Here is a 17233-nt window from a genome sequence, read left to right on the forward strand (position 1 = left end):
ACATACATAGGGTGACAGATAAAAACTGTACCGTTGGTGGTGAACATGATGCAGTCTGTACAGAAACTGAAGTATAGTGATGTGCACCTGAAATTTACATAATATTGCAAGCCAATATAACCCCAATAAAATAATAAAAAGAGAAAAAGAAGCCTAGATTTCATTAACAAAGGAGTGTATGTACATATGTGCAAAGTATGTAAAATGGAGGTGAACATTGAATGCTGTACACATGGACTCACAGGATCAGGGATTAGCCATCGTGAATTTCTTCTGCAATCTTGGTCTTTAAGGATTTTCAGTGTCCAGCGATCAGAATGACAACTAAAAATACTTGTTTAATGAGGAGCTTTGGATTTTGATTCCCCGAGGATATAGAGACTGTAAAGATTCAGCCTGTGAAAACCTCATCATACAAGAGCTCTTTCCTGATCAGGAAGAAACACACCTGAGGCTACATCCAGAGATGATCCTTCTTGGCCAGGAGCCCATTGCCTAACTTGGTCTCCCTATCCTTCTTGAAGACATATCTTCTGTCGTCAATATCCAGGTGACATATCAAGCATCATTCCACAGTGATGCCAGTCAGGTACTTAAAGTCCCTTAGCTAATGCTTTGGTAAGGAGAACAGGTGTTTTACCACAGATATATCTATAGGAAGCAATGAGAATACATGCACGAAATGATTAGATCCAAATGTCCATTGGACTTCAACCTGTCTTCTTGTTGACAAGTTCCCATGTATGTTTGTACCAATACTCAGCCAGTTCTCAATCTGCTAGTTTCCCAATTTCTGTACAAAGCAGAGTAATCCTTTATCCTCCAGAGCAGATATCTGCCCCTTCTCAAACATGATGACTGTTAGAAATTTTCCTGACATTTACTGGAATTCTTGTGTGGTCACGGGAAAGGGATTTGATCAGATTTTCCTTTATTTCCATTTCCTGGGTCTGTGGAGACACAGAAAGACTTACCTGGATGCCTTCCTAGCACACCTGTTTCTCTTTATGAAATCACCATCTGTTTTATACAAGAAGAGATAGTATCATAAAAATTATGTGTATGATCGTCCCTCACTTATTCCAGAATTAACAAATGTTGACATTCTGCTATATCTGCTTCAGGTCTTCTTTATAAACTAACAAAATAATATGCATATAGAAGCCATCTCTTTTGTATTCTCCTCAGTTATCATTCTCCCCTTCCTAGAGACAACATCATCCAGAGTGTGATGGTATCCCCCATGCATATCCGTTGTATGAATATTCATAATCGATATTAGGATGAAAAGAATTAACCATAATACTTATCAGTTAGGGAATGAGGAAATAAAGCATGATGTAACAATATAGTAGAATACTCTCCAGTAATTAAAATTAATAAAGCAAAATTAAATATTTCAACAATAAAGAAAAGATCAATCACATAAGAATGCCAAATGTAAATTGCATGTATTATGTAGTTTGGTTTATATAAAACTTTCAAAATTCAAAACAACACAACTATGCATGGCACAATAATACTAATTATAGTAAAAATTGCAGGAGAATAATATCTGCGAAGTTCTTGTAGTGGTTCCTCTGGGGAAGGGAAAGAATCAAGATTGTTCAGATACATGATGTGGGGGCTTCATATGTACCTGTATTGTTTACGTCAATAAAAACACCTAGAATGAAGATGGTGAAGTGTGCACAGTTTATACTGTTGATTGGCAGATACCCAGTCCTTCATTGTTATCTCTGTATTTTTTTTATTTGAATAATCCATAATAAAAATAAACCTGGGTAGGTTTTTATTATGAATTATTACTTGTGAAGGTTCAGAATATATTTAAAAATTTCCAATGATGTACACTTTATTTCATTTGAAAATATTTCTCTTAGAGTTCTTCATTATTTTTAGTCATAAGTATATCTAATTTATTTTATTATTTAATTCATTTAACTACTATATTTTTCATTATGTGTCCATTTCAAAAGAATATTGATATCATTGATGTTTCCTTCATTCCTTTTCTACATGATAAAGGTTCCCAGCCAGAGTTTCAACTCATAAACATTTCCCTGAAAATTTCAGTTATTGTCTAGGGATGTTCTCTCTTATTTTCTTTCCTCAACTTGTCCTACCCCATTGCTTTCTTCAGAGGAGTGAAATCTGCCAGGAGTTGTTATTCATGGCATTAAAAAATAACACAATAGGAAATGTCACTACAATGGTCCCATATGCTAAGTGCTCTGTTGGATGTTTTTGCTCCATTCATTTCTCACCATTGCAACATATTATATGATAGTTTCCATTATACAAATGAGGACATCAGGTTTCTGTACAGGTGAATATTTTTCCCCCTTCACTAAGAAAGTGCTGGTCTGGATTAAATTCAGGGTTTGAGTCTAAGTAATATACGAAGTGATAAAGACTGACCTGGCCTTTTCCGTCTCCCCCAGGTCGTGGAGACCCACTGCTCTACAGGGACACTCTTGTTAAAATACATGATTATTTTATGAGTATCATATAAGTCTGTCTTATCTTGTAATTCTCTGTCTTTCAAGGGCCAAAAATTTCTGCTAGTTTCATCTATTTCTAGAAGCCTGTGTGTTTCATTCTTTCTCTCATTTAGCTGTTTCTTTTTTTTTTTTTTTTTTAATGATATGCCATCTACCACTTAGGTGATTTCCCTTAGGTTGGGTCAGAGAATGTCATGGGCGTTTGCCCAGCTTCTCTTAGAATTAATTGTTAATGGAGGTAATTAGCTCCATGGGGGAGTCTTATGAGATTCAAATTTATAGGTAACAGAGCATATACTTGGATGGATGCCACACACCTGCCACACAATACATCCTGAGTAGAGGTGGACATATCTTGTGTTGGGACGTGAAAAGATTGTGGTCATTTTTCAGGATGAAGTATTACAATTTTAAGGAGTAATTATGAAATCTGAGTGTTGGTTTAGGAGTTCTAATTCTGCATCACCAAAAGACATTAGCAATAATTGGTCAAGAGAGTCATCTCAGACTTCAGATGATCTGATTTCAGACGTAGTCTTTGCCATGAGCTACCATGTACTTCTTATCCATGACGTTACCTCATCTTACCTAAGTTTCCCATGAATAAATGACTGATAGTATGATCCAACCCATTTATAATTTGACAAGCACTTCTGATGTTTCTGAGGCATGCCAAATTGGGAACCATCTCTACAAGATTTATAACTTCATTCTTGTCTTTGTGTTTGTTTGAAGGCAAGGAAGATTTTTGAAGGAAACATCATACCTTATTCTTTATTTCAGTCTCAGCACTTGGCACAAGGTGGAAAACAGAGTTGGTGATCAATAAATATTTGATGCAAGAAAGGGAGTGGAGGGAAGAGGAAGAGTTAGAGATGATGATGGAGGGAAAAATTAGCAGTGGGAAAGATTTATATATTTTCTTGGGTTCTCAACATACATCGTTTTTTATTTTTATTTAAGCACTAGATCAGAGGCTTTAGCATATATTAAACTCATCTGGAGGGCTGATTAAAACAGACTGCTGGTCCTCACCCCAGAGTTTATCAGCAGTAAGTCTGGAGTGATGCCATGATTATTCATTTCTAACCAGTTCCCAATTGATGTTTCTGCTATTTATCCAGGGACCATTTATTGTATTTTCTTTTCATTCCATCTTTCCATCAGATTCATCAACAATGTGGAACCCAGAAATCACACAGATGTTCCAAAACTTCTCCTACTGGGATTGACAGATGATCCAGAACTACAGCCTCTCCTCTTCTGCCTGTTCTTGTCCATGTACCTGGTCACCGTCCTCGGAAACCTGTTCATCTTTCTGGCTGTCATCTCTGACTCCCACCTCCACACTCCCATGTACTTTTTTCTCACCAATCTGTCCTTTACTGACATCTGTATAAGCACAACTACAATCCCAAAGATGCTGCTGAAGATACAAGCACAGAATCAGGGCATCATTTATATAGGCCTTCTCACCCAGATTGGTTGTGTCCTGGGTTTTGGTGGATTTGAAAATTTTCTTCTTACAGCAATGGCCTACAATCGCTATGTGGCCATTTGTCATCCCTTGAGGTACACGGTCACCATGAACCCCCGACTCTGTGCTCTGCTGATTCTCCTCTCTCTGTTCCTTAGCACTGTGGTTGCCTTGCTCCACAGTCTGATGGTGTTGCAGCTGTCCTTCTGCAAGGACCTGGAAACCCCTCACTTCTTCTGTGAACTTGCTCAGGTCCTCAAGCTTGCCTGTTCTGATACACTCATCAATAACATCCTGGTATATTTTGTGGGTGGTCTATTTGGTGGTATTCCTCTCTCTGGGATCATTTTCTCTTATACTCAAATTGTCTCCTCTGTTTTGAGAATGCTGTCAGCAGGCAGAAAACTTAAAGCTTTTTCCACCTGTGGGTCTTACCTCTCAGTTGTTTCCTGGTTCTACGGGACCGTTTTTGGAGTGTACTTTAGTTCTGTAGTGACTGAGTCTTCAGGAAGACTGCAGTGGCTTCAGTGATATACATTGTAGTTCCTCAAATGATGAATCCCTTCATCTACAGCCTGAGGAACAGGGACATGAAAGGAGCCTTGAGGAAACTCATCAGTGGGATACCTTCTTTTCTGATATTGTGCCATCTACTTAGGGCTAGGGTTTCCAGAGTGAAGCAAAGTGATAAGAATCCTTGGTGAACTATAAGGCATGTTTCTTTCATCACCAACTTCTTCTAAAATGGCTAGACAACATAATGGCCAAGTTATTTTTAACTTGTGGTTGAAACTTGTCTTTACTTTTTGTCTAGATCTATAGTGTTTGACACATGATTTCAGTTCTCCAAACTCAATTTCTTTGCTCAGGTTCTAAAGAGGCAGAGCCTGAGGCAAGAGTTCTACTTTTAGTGATTTTTTTTAACTTTTTATTAAGATTATGATAGTTTACAACCTTGTGGAATTTCAGTTGTACATTATTGTCAGTCATGTTGTAGGTACACCACTTCACCCTTTGTGCCCTCCCCCAACCCTCCTTTCCTCTGGTAACCACCAATCAGTTCTCTTTGCCTATATGTTTAACTTCCACCTATGAGTGGAGTCATACAGAGTTCGTCTTTCTCTATCTGGCTTATTAGTGATTTTTTTTTTCGATCGCTCAAAAGAAGGAAAGTTGCAGAAGGTGAGCTGGACAAGGAAGGTATTGAAGCAAGGCTGTGGTCATTTCTAGAGACTAGCTTCCACCTGATCCCATGATAGCACTGCGTCACTTGCACCCTGGAATTAGTCCTACAGTGGAGCAAGGGAGCTGGCCTTTTACACATCTATTTAGTGATTAATTAGATTGTTCACTGGTAAATCATATCCTTATGAGGAACAATAGCATCTACTATACTCAGTTTCATTATTTATGAAATTTGCATAATTAGATTATCTCAGTGGTTTGAGATAATTTGAGATATTTGAATTTCGTCAGTGAGGAAGCCTTCAGTTCTAATAAGAAAAGGAATCTGTAACTCTAATATGCCCAAACAATAAAGAGAGTTATCTTTCACTATAAGGACTTTAGAGGTAAGGGATGGATAGAAACAGGTGAATAGGGATTAATTCAATCCTCCATGTGTTGTCTTGTCTTAGGACTGGATCTCCTCAGAGTCACAAAGTGGTGGCACCATATGGAGATGCCATATGTGTACATGATTCTCAGGTACCAAACTCTGACTGTCCTTTGAGTCAGATGACTATAAATTTTCCATGGTGTCAACCAGAAGATATCTCTTTAGCAGGTGAATAATGGCCGTTAACACAATTTGTCCCTATCCCATTTCCACTAACTTATTAGTATCATATGATGAAAGGGTAAATGTTACTTAGTTGGAATTAGGGTCTTTGTAGAGGATGACCTTATGTCAGATTATTTGCTTAGTCCCTAATTATGATCACATGCATCTTTATAAGACAGACAGAAGTGGAAATGACACAGAGAAAAGGAGGAGGCAATGTAACCATGGTGACAGTAATTGAATTAATGCAGCCAGTATTTGATTTTCAGTGTTTGATCATCTTTTCCCATCTTTATTGATATATAATTGACATATAAAATTGTGTAATATTAAGGCGTACAATGTATTGATTTGATACATTTATATATTGCCAAGTTATTAACACCATAACGTAGCTAAAACCTCCATCCTATTGTGTAGTTAGTACTTCTTTTTAGTGGTGAGAAGATTTAAGATCTACTCTCTTATCGATATTCAAGTATATAATACAGCCTTATTAGTTATAATCATCATGTGGCACATTAGATCCTCAGAACTTAATCTTGTAACTGGAAGTTTGTACACTTTGACCAATGTTTTCCCATTTCCTCCACCTCTGAGGTCCTGGTAACCACCATTCTACTCTGTTTCTATGAGTTTGACTCTTTTAGATTCCACATGTAAATGATGTCATACAGTGTTTATTTTTCCCTGTTTGACATTTCACTTAGCGTAATGCCTTCAAGTTTCATCCAAGTTGCCTCAAATGAAGGGATTTCCTTCTTTCCCATGGATATACAATAAGGTATTCAATGGAATAATATTGTATTATTCCTTTATCCATTCATGTGTTGACAGACACTTAGGTTGCTTTCATAACTTGGTTATTGTGAATAATGTTGCAATGAACATGAGAATGCAGCTATCTCTACAAGATTGTGATTTCAATTCCTTTGGATATACACACAGAAGTAAGGTTGCTGGATCACCTGGCACATTGCCATAAAGTGCCCAATGCCTCCTCTGTCCTCAATAAAATTTTCATATAGGTGAGTCATCAATTAGTACTATTTTTCTATGTGTTTTAGAACCATACCATTTTAGTTACTATAGCTCCATAACATTTTGATATTTGATAAGGCAAGTACTTCACTTTGTTCTTATTTGCCAAGTCAAATGATTTTCTTCCAATGCTCTGTCATATAAATTTTAAAATCAGTTTCTCAAATACAATAAAATCCCAGATTTGCCTTAAATCTATAAAACTACTTGAGGAAAATTGACATCTCTATGATATTGTGGTTATCTGTCCAAAATTAGAATATTCTTTCCATCTTTTGGTCTTCTTTATTCTCCTTCAGTGAAATGTTAAAGATTTTCCCACAATGTGCTTTCACATGTTTTTCTTAGAACTCTTTCCAGGTTTTTATCTGATGTTTTTCTAAAAGTGTCTTCTAGAAATTAAACTTTCTAAATGGATTTTGCTTTGTAAAGACATGCAATTGATATTCGTATAGTGTTTTGATTCCAGCAACCTTACTACATTCTGTTGTTATTTTAATAAATTATCTATAGATTCTTTGGCATTTTTTACCTAGATGCTCTTATTATCTGTTGACAGTTATATATGTATTTGTTCTCAATATCTCAAACCTGCACTATCTTGTTTAATTGAAAGCAGTATTAGCATCTGCTAATATTGTTCTTGATTTTAAAGGGAATGTTTTAAGTATTTGACTATTGGGTATTTCATTTACTGCAGATTATTTCTGAAACACCCTTTTTGGAGTTAAAGTAGCTTCTTCTATTGTTACATCTCTATTTTTATCATCATGGAAGGATGTTGCATTTTATTCAAGTGCTTTTTCTTCATCTATTGAAAATAGCCATGTTTTGCTCTTTACCCTGTAAGTGTGTAAAATCATATTCAGGAGTTCTGATACATACATTTATTTATTCAACAAATATTAGTTGAAATCACACTGTTGCCAGGCCCTGTCATAAGTGCTGATGATGAAACTGTGCACTAAAAGAGAAACCCCAGTGCTCATAAAGTAATCATCCATGAGAAAAGAAGCAAGTGATATACAAGAGAGATAAGTTTGTGGCACACTTCGATGTGTCATCTCTATCCTCTTTCATGAAGGAGGCAATTATTACCACCGGCTTCTAGGAGTGCTGCTGGTAGACAGACTTTCACTGTAAGTCCCCTTTGGGATGACCCCTCAGATGAGAGTCACTGCACCTAAGGTAACTCCCTCTTCCCAGGGCTGCATCTAATGACTGATCAGAGCAGGTATTTAAAGACCTGGTCTTCTGGCCCCAACTTGGAACAACTCAGAAAGGACATTCCAGTTTATGGAACTCCCTGCAGGATCAGGGGAGTTTGACATTGAGATTCCATTGTATTTCCCTTTCTCTCTGCCCAATCCCACATTCTCCTTTTCCACAGGGGCTAATCCAGGGAGAACCCCCAATAAACCTCTTCATGCTAATCTCTGCCTCTGTGTTTACTTCCTAGTAGCCTACTCTTATGCCATAAGAAAAATATTGACTGATAGATAGTGAAGATACCTCTCTAAGAGGGCAAGAATATGTAAAGGTGATGCAATTTTACACAGCAGAGCAAGAAGACTCGCTGAGAAATTGATACTCCAATAAAGGCTTGAAAGAACTGTGGCAGTGAACACTGTAGTCACGTGGAACAAAAGCAATCGTGTATTCCTGGGGTAAAAGTGAATTTGGCAGAATGCGTCATCCATTTTCATTCTTGGTTATATTCAGTTTTGTGAAATTTTGTGAGTTATGTTGCAGGAATGAGAGTGCCTTGTGATTTTCCTTTCTTCTGCTAAACTTGTGTGCTTTAGGCTTCCATGTTGTGCTGGCCTTACAAAATGAGATAGAGAATATCCTTTTCCTTGTATTTTCTAAGTAAATTCATAGAGCCCCTTGGCTTTGGTTCACTCACCCTTTGTGTTTTTGGTGGTCTATGGAAAGCTTTCTCTTGTTTTATGAGAGCAGATATGTATTTTTATACTTTCTCTATAATTTAGTGTGTTAAAGTGAATGGGTAACATTTGAATACCATCTTGCTTCATGTTGATTTCAAATACTATATGAAGAACTCTACTGATTAAAAATCAAAGTTCATTTAGAAAGCATTAACGTGTGCAAATTAAATTGATAAACACATTGACATATTAAATTCATTAATGATGAAAATTTTGTAGCTATGTGTTAACCGGGAGCACCATCTTCACCTGTTAGGTTATAATTGAAATGTCACTCATTCTTCTGAGAGTATGGATGAACTAGTATACTATGGCTTTGGCAGTGATGTTGTAATTTTTCATAACTCTATTAAAAATGAAGTGTCATAATTTCAACCTACAATAAACTAATGTAAAATTAAAATGTACACTGAAACTACTGTGATGAAATTGGAAAGGATGCTTATAAAATTCTAAAGTCTGTCTACAATGATCACAGAATTAATTACAGATTATAGATTAGAATCTGCTGTATAAAATACATAGAGTGAAGATTAAGATTCAGGAAATATTCAATGACTCTTTGAAGGAAAGATTTTTGAGTGTTTGCATTTTACAATAGCTTAGATTTATTTATAAATATATGTTTTCTACCCAAATACATAACTGTGTTTCACACTGAAAGTTAGAATCCAATTTGCTGATATCATTAATCAGATAGAGATGTCATTGATTGTACCTAAAAAATGAAGATTGGTATCCAGTTAGAGAGGGATGGTGTGTCCATGTGTGCAAGGTATGTGACATGGAGGTGAGCAGAAACAGGTAGAGAGAGCTGGACAGCGTACACCTGGTCTTGCAAGATCAAGGAATCAGTCATCTTGAAATCCTCCCTTCTATAATCTTGGTCTATAGGGATTTACGCTGCCCTGGGATGTAAATAACAATAAAAGTGTTTGTCTAATGAGGAGCTTTGGATATTGAACCCCCTGGGTTTCAGAGACTGAAAAGAGTCTGTGAGTCTCACCTCACTCAACAGCCCTGCCCAGCAGGAAGCAACACCTGAGCCACCTCCCAGTGATGATGCTTCTTGCCTAGAAGCCTGGGACTTCACTTGGTCATCTTGCCCTTCTTAGAGACAGATCCTCTATCTCCGTCATTGAATATCCAAGGAAAATTCCAAATATCATCCAACAATGATGCCAGCCAGGTTACCTAAAGTCCCTTAGACAGTGCTTTGGACATGAGGGTAGGTGTTTACTACAGTTTCATCACTGCACTGTTGTAAAGAGAATCCATTCCTAAGATGACCAACGCTAAATGCTCCACTGAATTCCTGCCTGTATGCCATAATTTTGACATATTCTTTTGTACCTTTGCAACAATACTCACACAGGTCTCTTTCTGCTAGTCTTCTCTCCATCTATATAATAAGAGGAATCACTTCACTTTTGAGATTGAATTCTCCCCTTCACAAACATGACTGTTATAAAATTCTCTGACATTAACTTGCATCTTTGTGGTGGTGGAGGGAAGAGATGTTAGTCAGCTTCACCTTATCTTCCCATTATCTTCCCATACATCTTTGCACAGAAAGGCTTTAGTGTCATCTTTGTTGCCTGGCCGTGAGGACTCTGGAGAAGGAAGCGTAGACCCAGATGGACAGAGCAGACTACTTCTTTTATCTACATGTTCCTCTTTATAAAACTACTGAATATTTTAAATTATAAGAACAGCATAGATATAGTAAGAATAATTTTAAAATGCCACCATCCACCCCTTTCCAGAATTAACATATGTTGGCATTCTGCTATACCTGTTTTGTATAAAGTTACAACATAGTATACATACAGAAAACTCAGAAGTTCACCTTCATTCCCCTCATTCCGTTCACAGAGGCAACACCAATGTGATGGTATCCTCAGGCATGGTTTCATATTGTATTTGTATCCATAAATATCTATCAGCTAGGGAATGGAGAAATAAATTGTGATGTAACAATGTAATGAAACACTCTCTGGTAGCTAAAATGAATGAAGAAGAACTGAATGTATCAACATTAATAAAAATATATTAAGTACAAACTCCATTTGTAAACTGACTTGCACAGTATGATTATGCTAATATATGCCACTTTTAAAATGAAAAACAATCATTTTCTTACGAAAGAATAATAGCAAGTATAAAAAAATTGCAGATGGATAATGTATATCCAGTTAGTGTAATGGTTTCCTCAGGGAAGGAAAAGAATAAAAATTGTACAAATGCTTGATGTGGGGTCTTCAATAATATGTATTGTTTATTGCAACGAAGATGCCTAAAGAAAGGGTGGTGAAGAGTGTGAATTTGATAATATTGACTGGTGGGTACCCAGTCCTTCATTATTATTCTCTATACTTTTTGTTATGCTTGAATAATCCATAATAAAAATAAATATACATATGTAGATTAAAAAGTATTTTAAAATTTCTCATGCTGTAGACTTTGTATCAAACAATATTTTCTCCTGTACTTTTTCATTGCTTGTACTGATCCACATATCTAATTTATTTTATTACCTAATTCATTCTAATTGCTTTATGTCCATGCCAAATGAATATTGATATCATTATCATTTTCTTCACTTTCCTGTATAACTAAGGTCCCTGAAATTTTAATTATCGTGCTAAGGATGTTCTCTCTTTCTTTCCTCTTTGATCAACTTACCCCACCAAACCACTTCACTCCTAGGAGCGAAACATGCCAGATGCTTTGTTCATTGCAGAAAAAAAAATCACAATAGTAAATTCATAGTAAGGCTCCCATATGCTGAGCACTGTGCTGGTTGCCTTAAGCCTATTCATTTATCATTGCAACAACACCACAAAGTTTTATGATTGTTCCCATTATACAAACAAGAACACTGGGCTTCCCATACAGTTAAAGATTTTTCCCCATTCAGAAGGCAAGTGTTGGGGCCTGGATTAAATTCATAGTGTCTGAGTCTAGTATTACACCAAGTAATTGATCCTCTGATGGCCACTTGTGTGTCCTTCAGGGGAAGGAGGACTACAACTGCACAGGGACCTGGCTGTTAGGACACACAGTTCTAGTGCTATCTTACAAGTCTCTGTCTTCTGAAGACAAACAAATTGTTACTTTTATCTGTCTTTTTAAGAGCCAATGCATCTCATCCTTTCTCCCATTCAGCTGGGATCTTTGTTTGATCTTTTGTTTTTGATCATATGTCACTTATCACCTTAGGGGAGCAACATCCCTAAAGATAAAACAGATTTAGTAATTTTATTCTTACATTTCTGATTGTTTGAAGATGTGGAATAATTCTGGTGGAAGAAAGCCATGTCTTCTTTATTTCATTCTCAAAGCTCGCCCAATGTGTTTGTCATTGCTCAATAAAGTACTGGCTGATTAAGTGAGTACAGGGAAGAGGAAGAGGGAGAGAAGAAGGATGGAGAGAGAAATAAGTGGAAAGAAAGATTTGAATATTCATTTGGGTTCATAATATAGATGAGCGCTTTTCTAGAGCAGCAGTTCTCAAACTTCAGTGTATCTTAGAATCACCTGGAGAGCTTGTTGGAAAAGACTGCTGACTATTACTTCTGGAGCTTTTATCATCAGTAAGTCTGGACTGTGGACCCAGAATTGGAATTTCTAACAAGTTCCCAGGTACTGCTGCTGCTGGTCCAGGGACCATTCATTTTAATTTCTTGTCACCCATGTTTTCCAACAGATTCATCAACAATAGAAACCAAACAGATGTTTCAGAATTACGTCTCTTGGGATTGACAGATGATCTAGAATTGCAGCTTCTACTCTTCTGCTTGTTCCTGCCCACATACTTGGTCACCATCCTGGCAAACCTGTTCATTGTCCTGATTGACCTCTCTGACTCCCACCTCCACACCCCTATATACTTCTTTCTCTACAATTTTTCCTGTACTGACATCTGTTTAAGCACAACCACAATCCCAGAGATGCTGCTGAACATCCCAGCACAGAATCAGTACATCACTTATACAGGCTGCCATAGCCAGGTCTGCTTTGTCCTGGTTTGTGTTGTTTTGAAAATTGTCTCCTTGCAACAATGGCCTATCACCACTATGTGGCCATTTGTCACCCCCTGATATACACAATCATCATGAACCCCTGCCTCTGTAGATTGTTGATTTTACTCTCCTTTGGCATTAGCATCGTGGATGCCCTGCTCCCCAGTCTGATGGCTTGGCAGCTGTCCTTCTGTGCTGACTTGGAAATCCCCCGCTTCTTCTGTGAACTTGTTCAGGTCATCGAACTTGCCTGTTTTGATTACTACATCAATAACCTCCTGGCTAATTTTATGGCTAGTGTACTGAATGGTATATCTGTCTCTGGGATCATGTTCTCTTATATTCAAATTTTCTCTTCTCTTTTGTGAATGCAAACTATTGGCAGAAAATATAAAACCTTTTCCACCTGTGGATCTCACCTCTTGGTTGTCAGCTTATTCTGTGGCACAGGGTCCAGGGTATATATTGGTTCTCAGTTACTGACTCTTCCAGGAAGACTGCAGTGCCTTCAGTGATGAACGCTGTGGCTCCTCAAATGGTGAACCCCTTCATCTACAGCCTGAAGAACAGGGACATGTAAGGAGCCTTGAGAAAAATAATCAGTAGGATGAGTTTTCTTTAATGATTTTTTTCATCATATTTGGATTGTGTTTCTATATTTAAGCCAAGTGAAAGGTGTTTTGTTGTTTCAGAATACCTAATTCTTCTATCATCAAGGTCTTCTAAAATCATTACACAACATGATGGCTAAGTGCATTTCAACTTGAGCTTGAATTGTGATTTTGCTGTTTGTCTAAATTTAGAATGTTTGACAAATGACTTCAACTGTCTCACCTCAGTTTTTGGGGGTCATGTTTCATACAAGGAGAACGTGAACCCTGGGATCTTGTTGTATAACAACTTTGTTGACAAAAGTTGACAAAGTCAAGTTTTGTTGACTTTCAGACATGGCATTATCAGAACAAAGTGAGAGAAGGTGAATAGGGCAGGGAAGGAAGTTAATCAAGTCCATGGCTATAAGTAGAGACTAACTTTCACTTTATCCAATGGTTAGGACCATGTGAATTTTACCCCAGCCTTTGGCCTCCTGTAAGGAAATGCAGCTGACCTTTAACATTCCAACATGATAATTACTGGCAGTTATCTTTATTAAAATGTAGCTCCCTGGCGGAATATCAGAATCCACCAAACACAGTTTCATCATCTATAACATTGTTATAATTAGATTATCTCAGTGGTTTTTTTAGATGATTTTGAGATATATGAACTTTAAGCTGAAGAAGTCATAAGTTAAAATAAGACAATAAAATCCTGCCACTTATATTCTCAAACAGGAAAGAGAATTATTTTTCATTACAAGGACTGCAGGGGTAGGGAATGTCTGAGAATAAGAGGGTAGGAATTAATTAGCCCTAGGACTGGTGGTGGCAGCAGATGCAAGTGTCATACTCGGTCATCATGCTCAGAGACCAAAGCTTGACTGTTCTTCCCCGGGTGGGTTGATAACTGATGTTTTCATGGTGTCATCCAGAATATATCTCCTTAGTCTCATCATTGAGAATAGGATCATATGCCCCTTCTTAATCTAATTACTCATGTGGGAAAAATAATTTCTATAAAAGCCATAGACTGATCATTTAGAGTTAAATCCCACTGGACAGTCAACTCTCATAAACACTAAAAACACTTAATACAATGCCTGACATATATTAGTACTCAATAACATTTAACTGACATCATAGTATTCTACTTCTTGCTTATAGTCATAAGTCTTACAATCCTTTTGTACTCATATATTTTTCCACCTGCTTTGCATTTATATTTGTTAACCTGTATTGTAATATCTATTGGCAGCTTCTTCTTATCTGAACAGTAGAATAAAATCACTAATTATTGGGTAAACAGAGTAATGGCTTTTAATATTTTCTGACACCTTTTTGCTTTGATTTCTTCTCATTAATTTATGGACACGAATGTATCTTAGTTTCTACTTATCTCTTTAGTTACCTCTTCTTGCAGTTATTTCTTACTCATCTGAGGTGTTATCCTCACCAAGCAACATTGTTGAGTAAAATTCACTGAATGGCTGAATTAGGGTTCTTACGAACTGCTTTATAATGTGCCTTTATGAAAGAAACAGTGTTTCTGTGGAGGAAAGTTTAAGTGTAAAATACAACAGGAGAAAAGAGAAGCAAATAGAGTTAAGGGCCATCACTTTTTCCACAAGTACAAAAATGTGAAGCCATCAGACAAAGGCATCTATTTAGATGTGTGTGTTAGGGGAAATGATGGCAGTCTTACAGGAGAATCAAGGAGGTGCCCTTCATAAGTGTGGAGGCGGAGGGTGGGGGTGGGGAGGGGATTGTATCAGCACCACAACTGGAGGACAGCTCCCTGCCTACTGCCCAAGGCGTCTTCAAGGGTAGAGCTTTCTCCATTGACATTCACATAATATTTGCAGAGATGGATCACCTGAGGCCCTTGTTCATACTGCTGATTTCCAAATCTCACTTGAGAACTATTGACTTTGAATCTTTGGGAGACATCCAAATGAGAGTTTTATAAATAAGCACTTTATGAGTTTTTGATGCACTCTAAAGTCTAAAAAACATGACTTTAATATTCAAAGAGCATGAGAGAGCGTATTTTTGAATATGAAAATCCTTACCTCAATTTTACTTGTTAAAATATCAGAGATGAAGTGGTGTATAAAACGTATCTATAGTGCTTAAAGAGTAGTAATATGATGAAAACACACATATCTATTACCAGGTAAGAATAAAACACAGATTGCACTAGGTGTCCCTGTTACATCACATCTCCCATCCCAGTGGCAACCACTACCGTGAATTCTATATTTATCATTCATTTGATGTTCTATTCGATTGAATACTGTGAAATTGACAGTATTTGATTATGTTTGCTCTACACACTTGCATTTTAATAGGATTCATCTGCAACCTTTTTTCACCTCTGTATGTGTCCCTATACAATTCATTAATTGCATTTTTTCAAAATTTGCTTTTCTTTGAAAGTGTTTAAAGCTTAATCTTACTATATGAATTCTGTGTCTTTGTTATTTTTTGCATCGTTGTGCTTTTGCAATTTAAACCTGTTGTTGAGTGTAGCACTAACTTATTCACTTTCTATGCCGTATAATTTTATATTGTATATGGCAATATCACAAAATAGTTATCCTTTCTGATGTGGATGGAACTTTTGTTGGCTAGTTTTCTGCTATTATGAACAAAGTTGTTTGAATAATCTCATGCGTGTCTCCTGGTATAAATGAGGGAACGTTTTATATTAGGAGTGGAATTATTGGGTATAAGAGTGTGCCAAAACTGCTTTGAGTAGTTCCCAAAGAGTTTTCCTAAGTGTTTGTACCAGTTTTCATTCCCATAAGAAGTTTCTTCAGACCCAAGTCACCTCCAACACAGTTTCACTTATTCTGAAAACTGAGTGGGTATAAAATATCATTTAAATAATTTTCACTTCTATAAGTCAGACAGAGAAATACAAATACTGTATCATTTCACTTACATGTGGAATCTAAAAAACAAATGAACAAACAAAAGAGAAACAGACTCACAGATACTGAGAATAAACTTGTGTTTTCCAGAGGCGAGCATATGGGGGTTGAGTGAAATAGGTGAAGGGGATTAAGAGGTACATACGTCCAGTTAAAAAATAAATAAGCCATGGGAATGTAATATATAGCATAGGGAATATAGTCAATCATATTGTAATAACTTTATAGGGGGACAGATAGTAACTAGATTTACTGTGATGATCATCTTGTAATGTTTATAAATATTGAATCACTAGATTATGCACTTGGAACTAACGTAAAGTTGTATGTAAATAATGCTTCAATAAAAAAGGAAGAAAAAATACATTTCTCTTATTATGAGAGTGAGTCTTCTCACATATTATAGGTCGTTTATTTTTCCTCTTTTGTAAAGTATCTGTTTATGGTATTTCTATTGAACTGCCACTTCATAACATTCTTTATTTAATTGGGATAGTAATATTTTGTCAGTTACATGCATTGGTATTTATTTAATAAGTGTGTGGTTTGCCTTGCACGTCATTTGTAATGTGTTTTGAATGAACATAAATGCTTAGTTTCATTAGAGTTGAATTTGTCAATATTTTCTTTAATGGTTTGCTCTCAATAGGTCTTGTTTCTGTATCCATAATTACCTCAAAATAAAGGATTTACACTTTGCCTAGTACATTTGAAGCATGAACCCACAAAGAGTTTAATTTTGACCTTGAAAAGAGATAGGAATCCAAATTCATTTCATGTCCCTGAACCATTTTATTAGTTTATCCAATCATTGTAATCCCACTTCTGTAATAAATAAACTGTCTATTTATGTATTGCTTTTTCTCTGGGCTCTTCCTTCTGATCAATAAGTCTATTAAATCTATCCTTGTATTAATAATTT

The 17233-nt window shown here is 36.5% G+C and overlaps 1 protein-coding gene and 1 pseudogene across 1 annotated transcript; both read left to right on the forward strand.

Annotated features, from left to right (window-relative positions):
• Positions 1 to 3783: 3783 nt before the first annotated feature.
• Positions 3784 to 4512, forward strand: LOC139084300 (olfactory receptor 7G2-like). The gene has a single exon (XM_070626685.1). It carries the CDS (start codon positions 3784 to 3786, stop codon positions 4510 to 4512), a length of 729 nt encoding a protein of 242 aa, XP_070482786.1.
• Positions 4513 to 12449: 7937 nt separating this feature from the next.
• On the forward strand, positions 12450 to 13401 carry LOC139084247 (olfactory receptor 7G2-like; annotated as a pseudogene).
• The last annotated feature ends 3832 nt before the right edge of the window (positions 13402 to 17233 follow it).

This window comes from Equus przewalskii, chromosome 6, assembly GCF_037783145.1.
Source record: "Equus przewalskii isolate Varuska chromosome 6, EquPr2, whole genome shotgun sequence".
Lineage (NCBI taxonomy): Eukaryota > Metazoa > Chordata > Mammalia > Perissodactyla > Equidae > Equus > Equus przewalskii.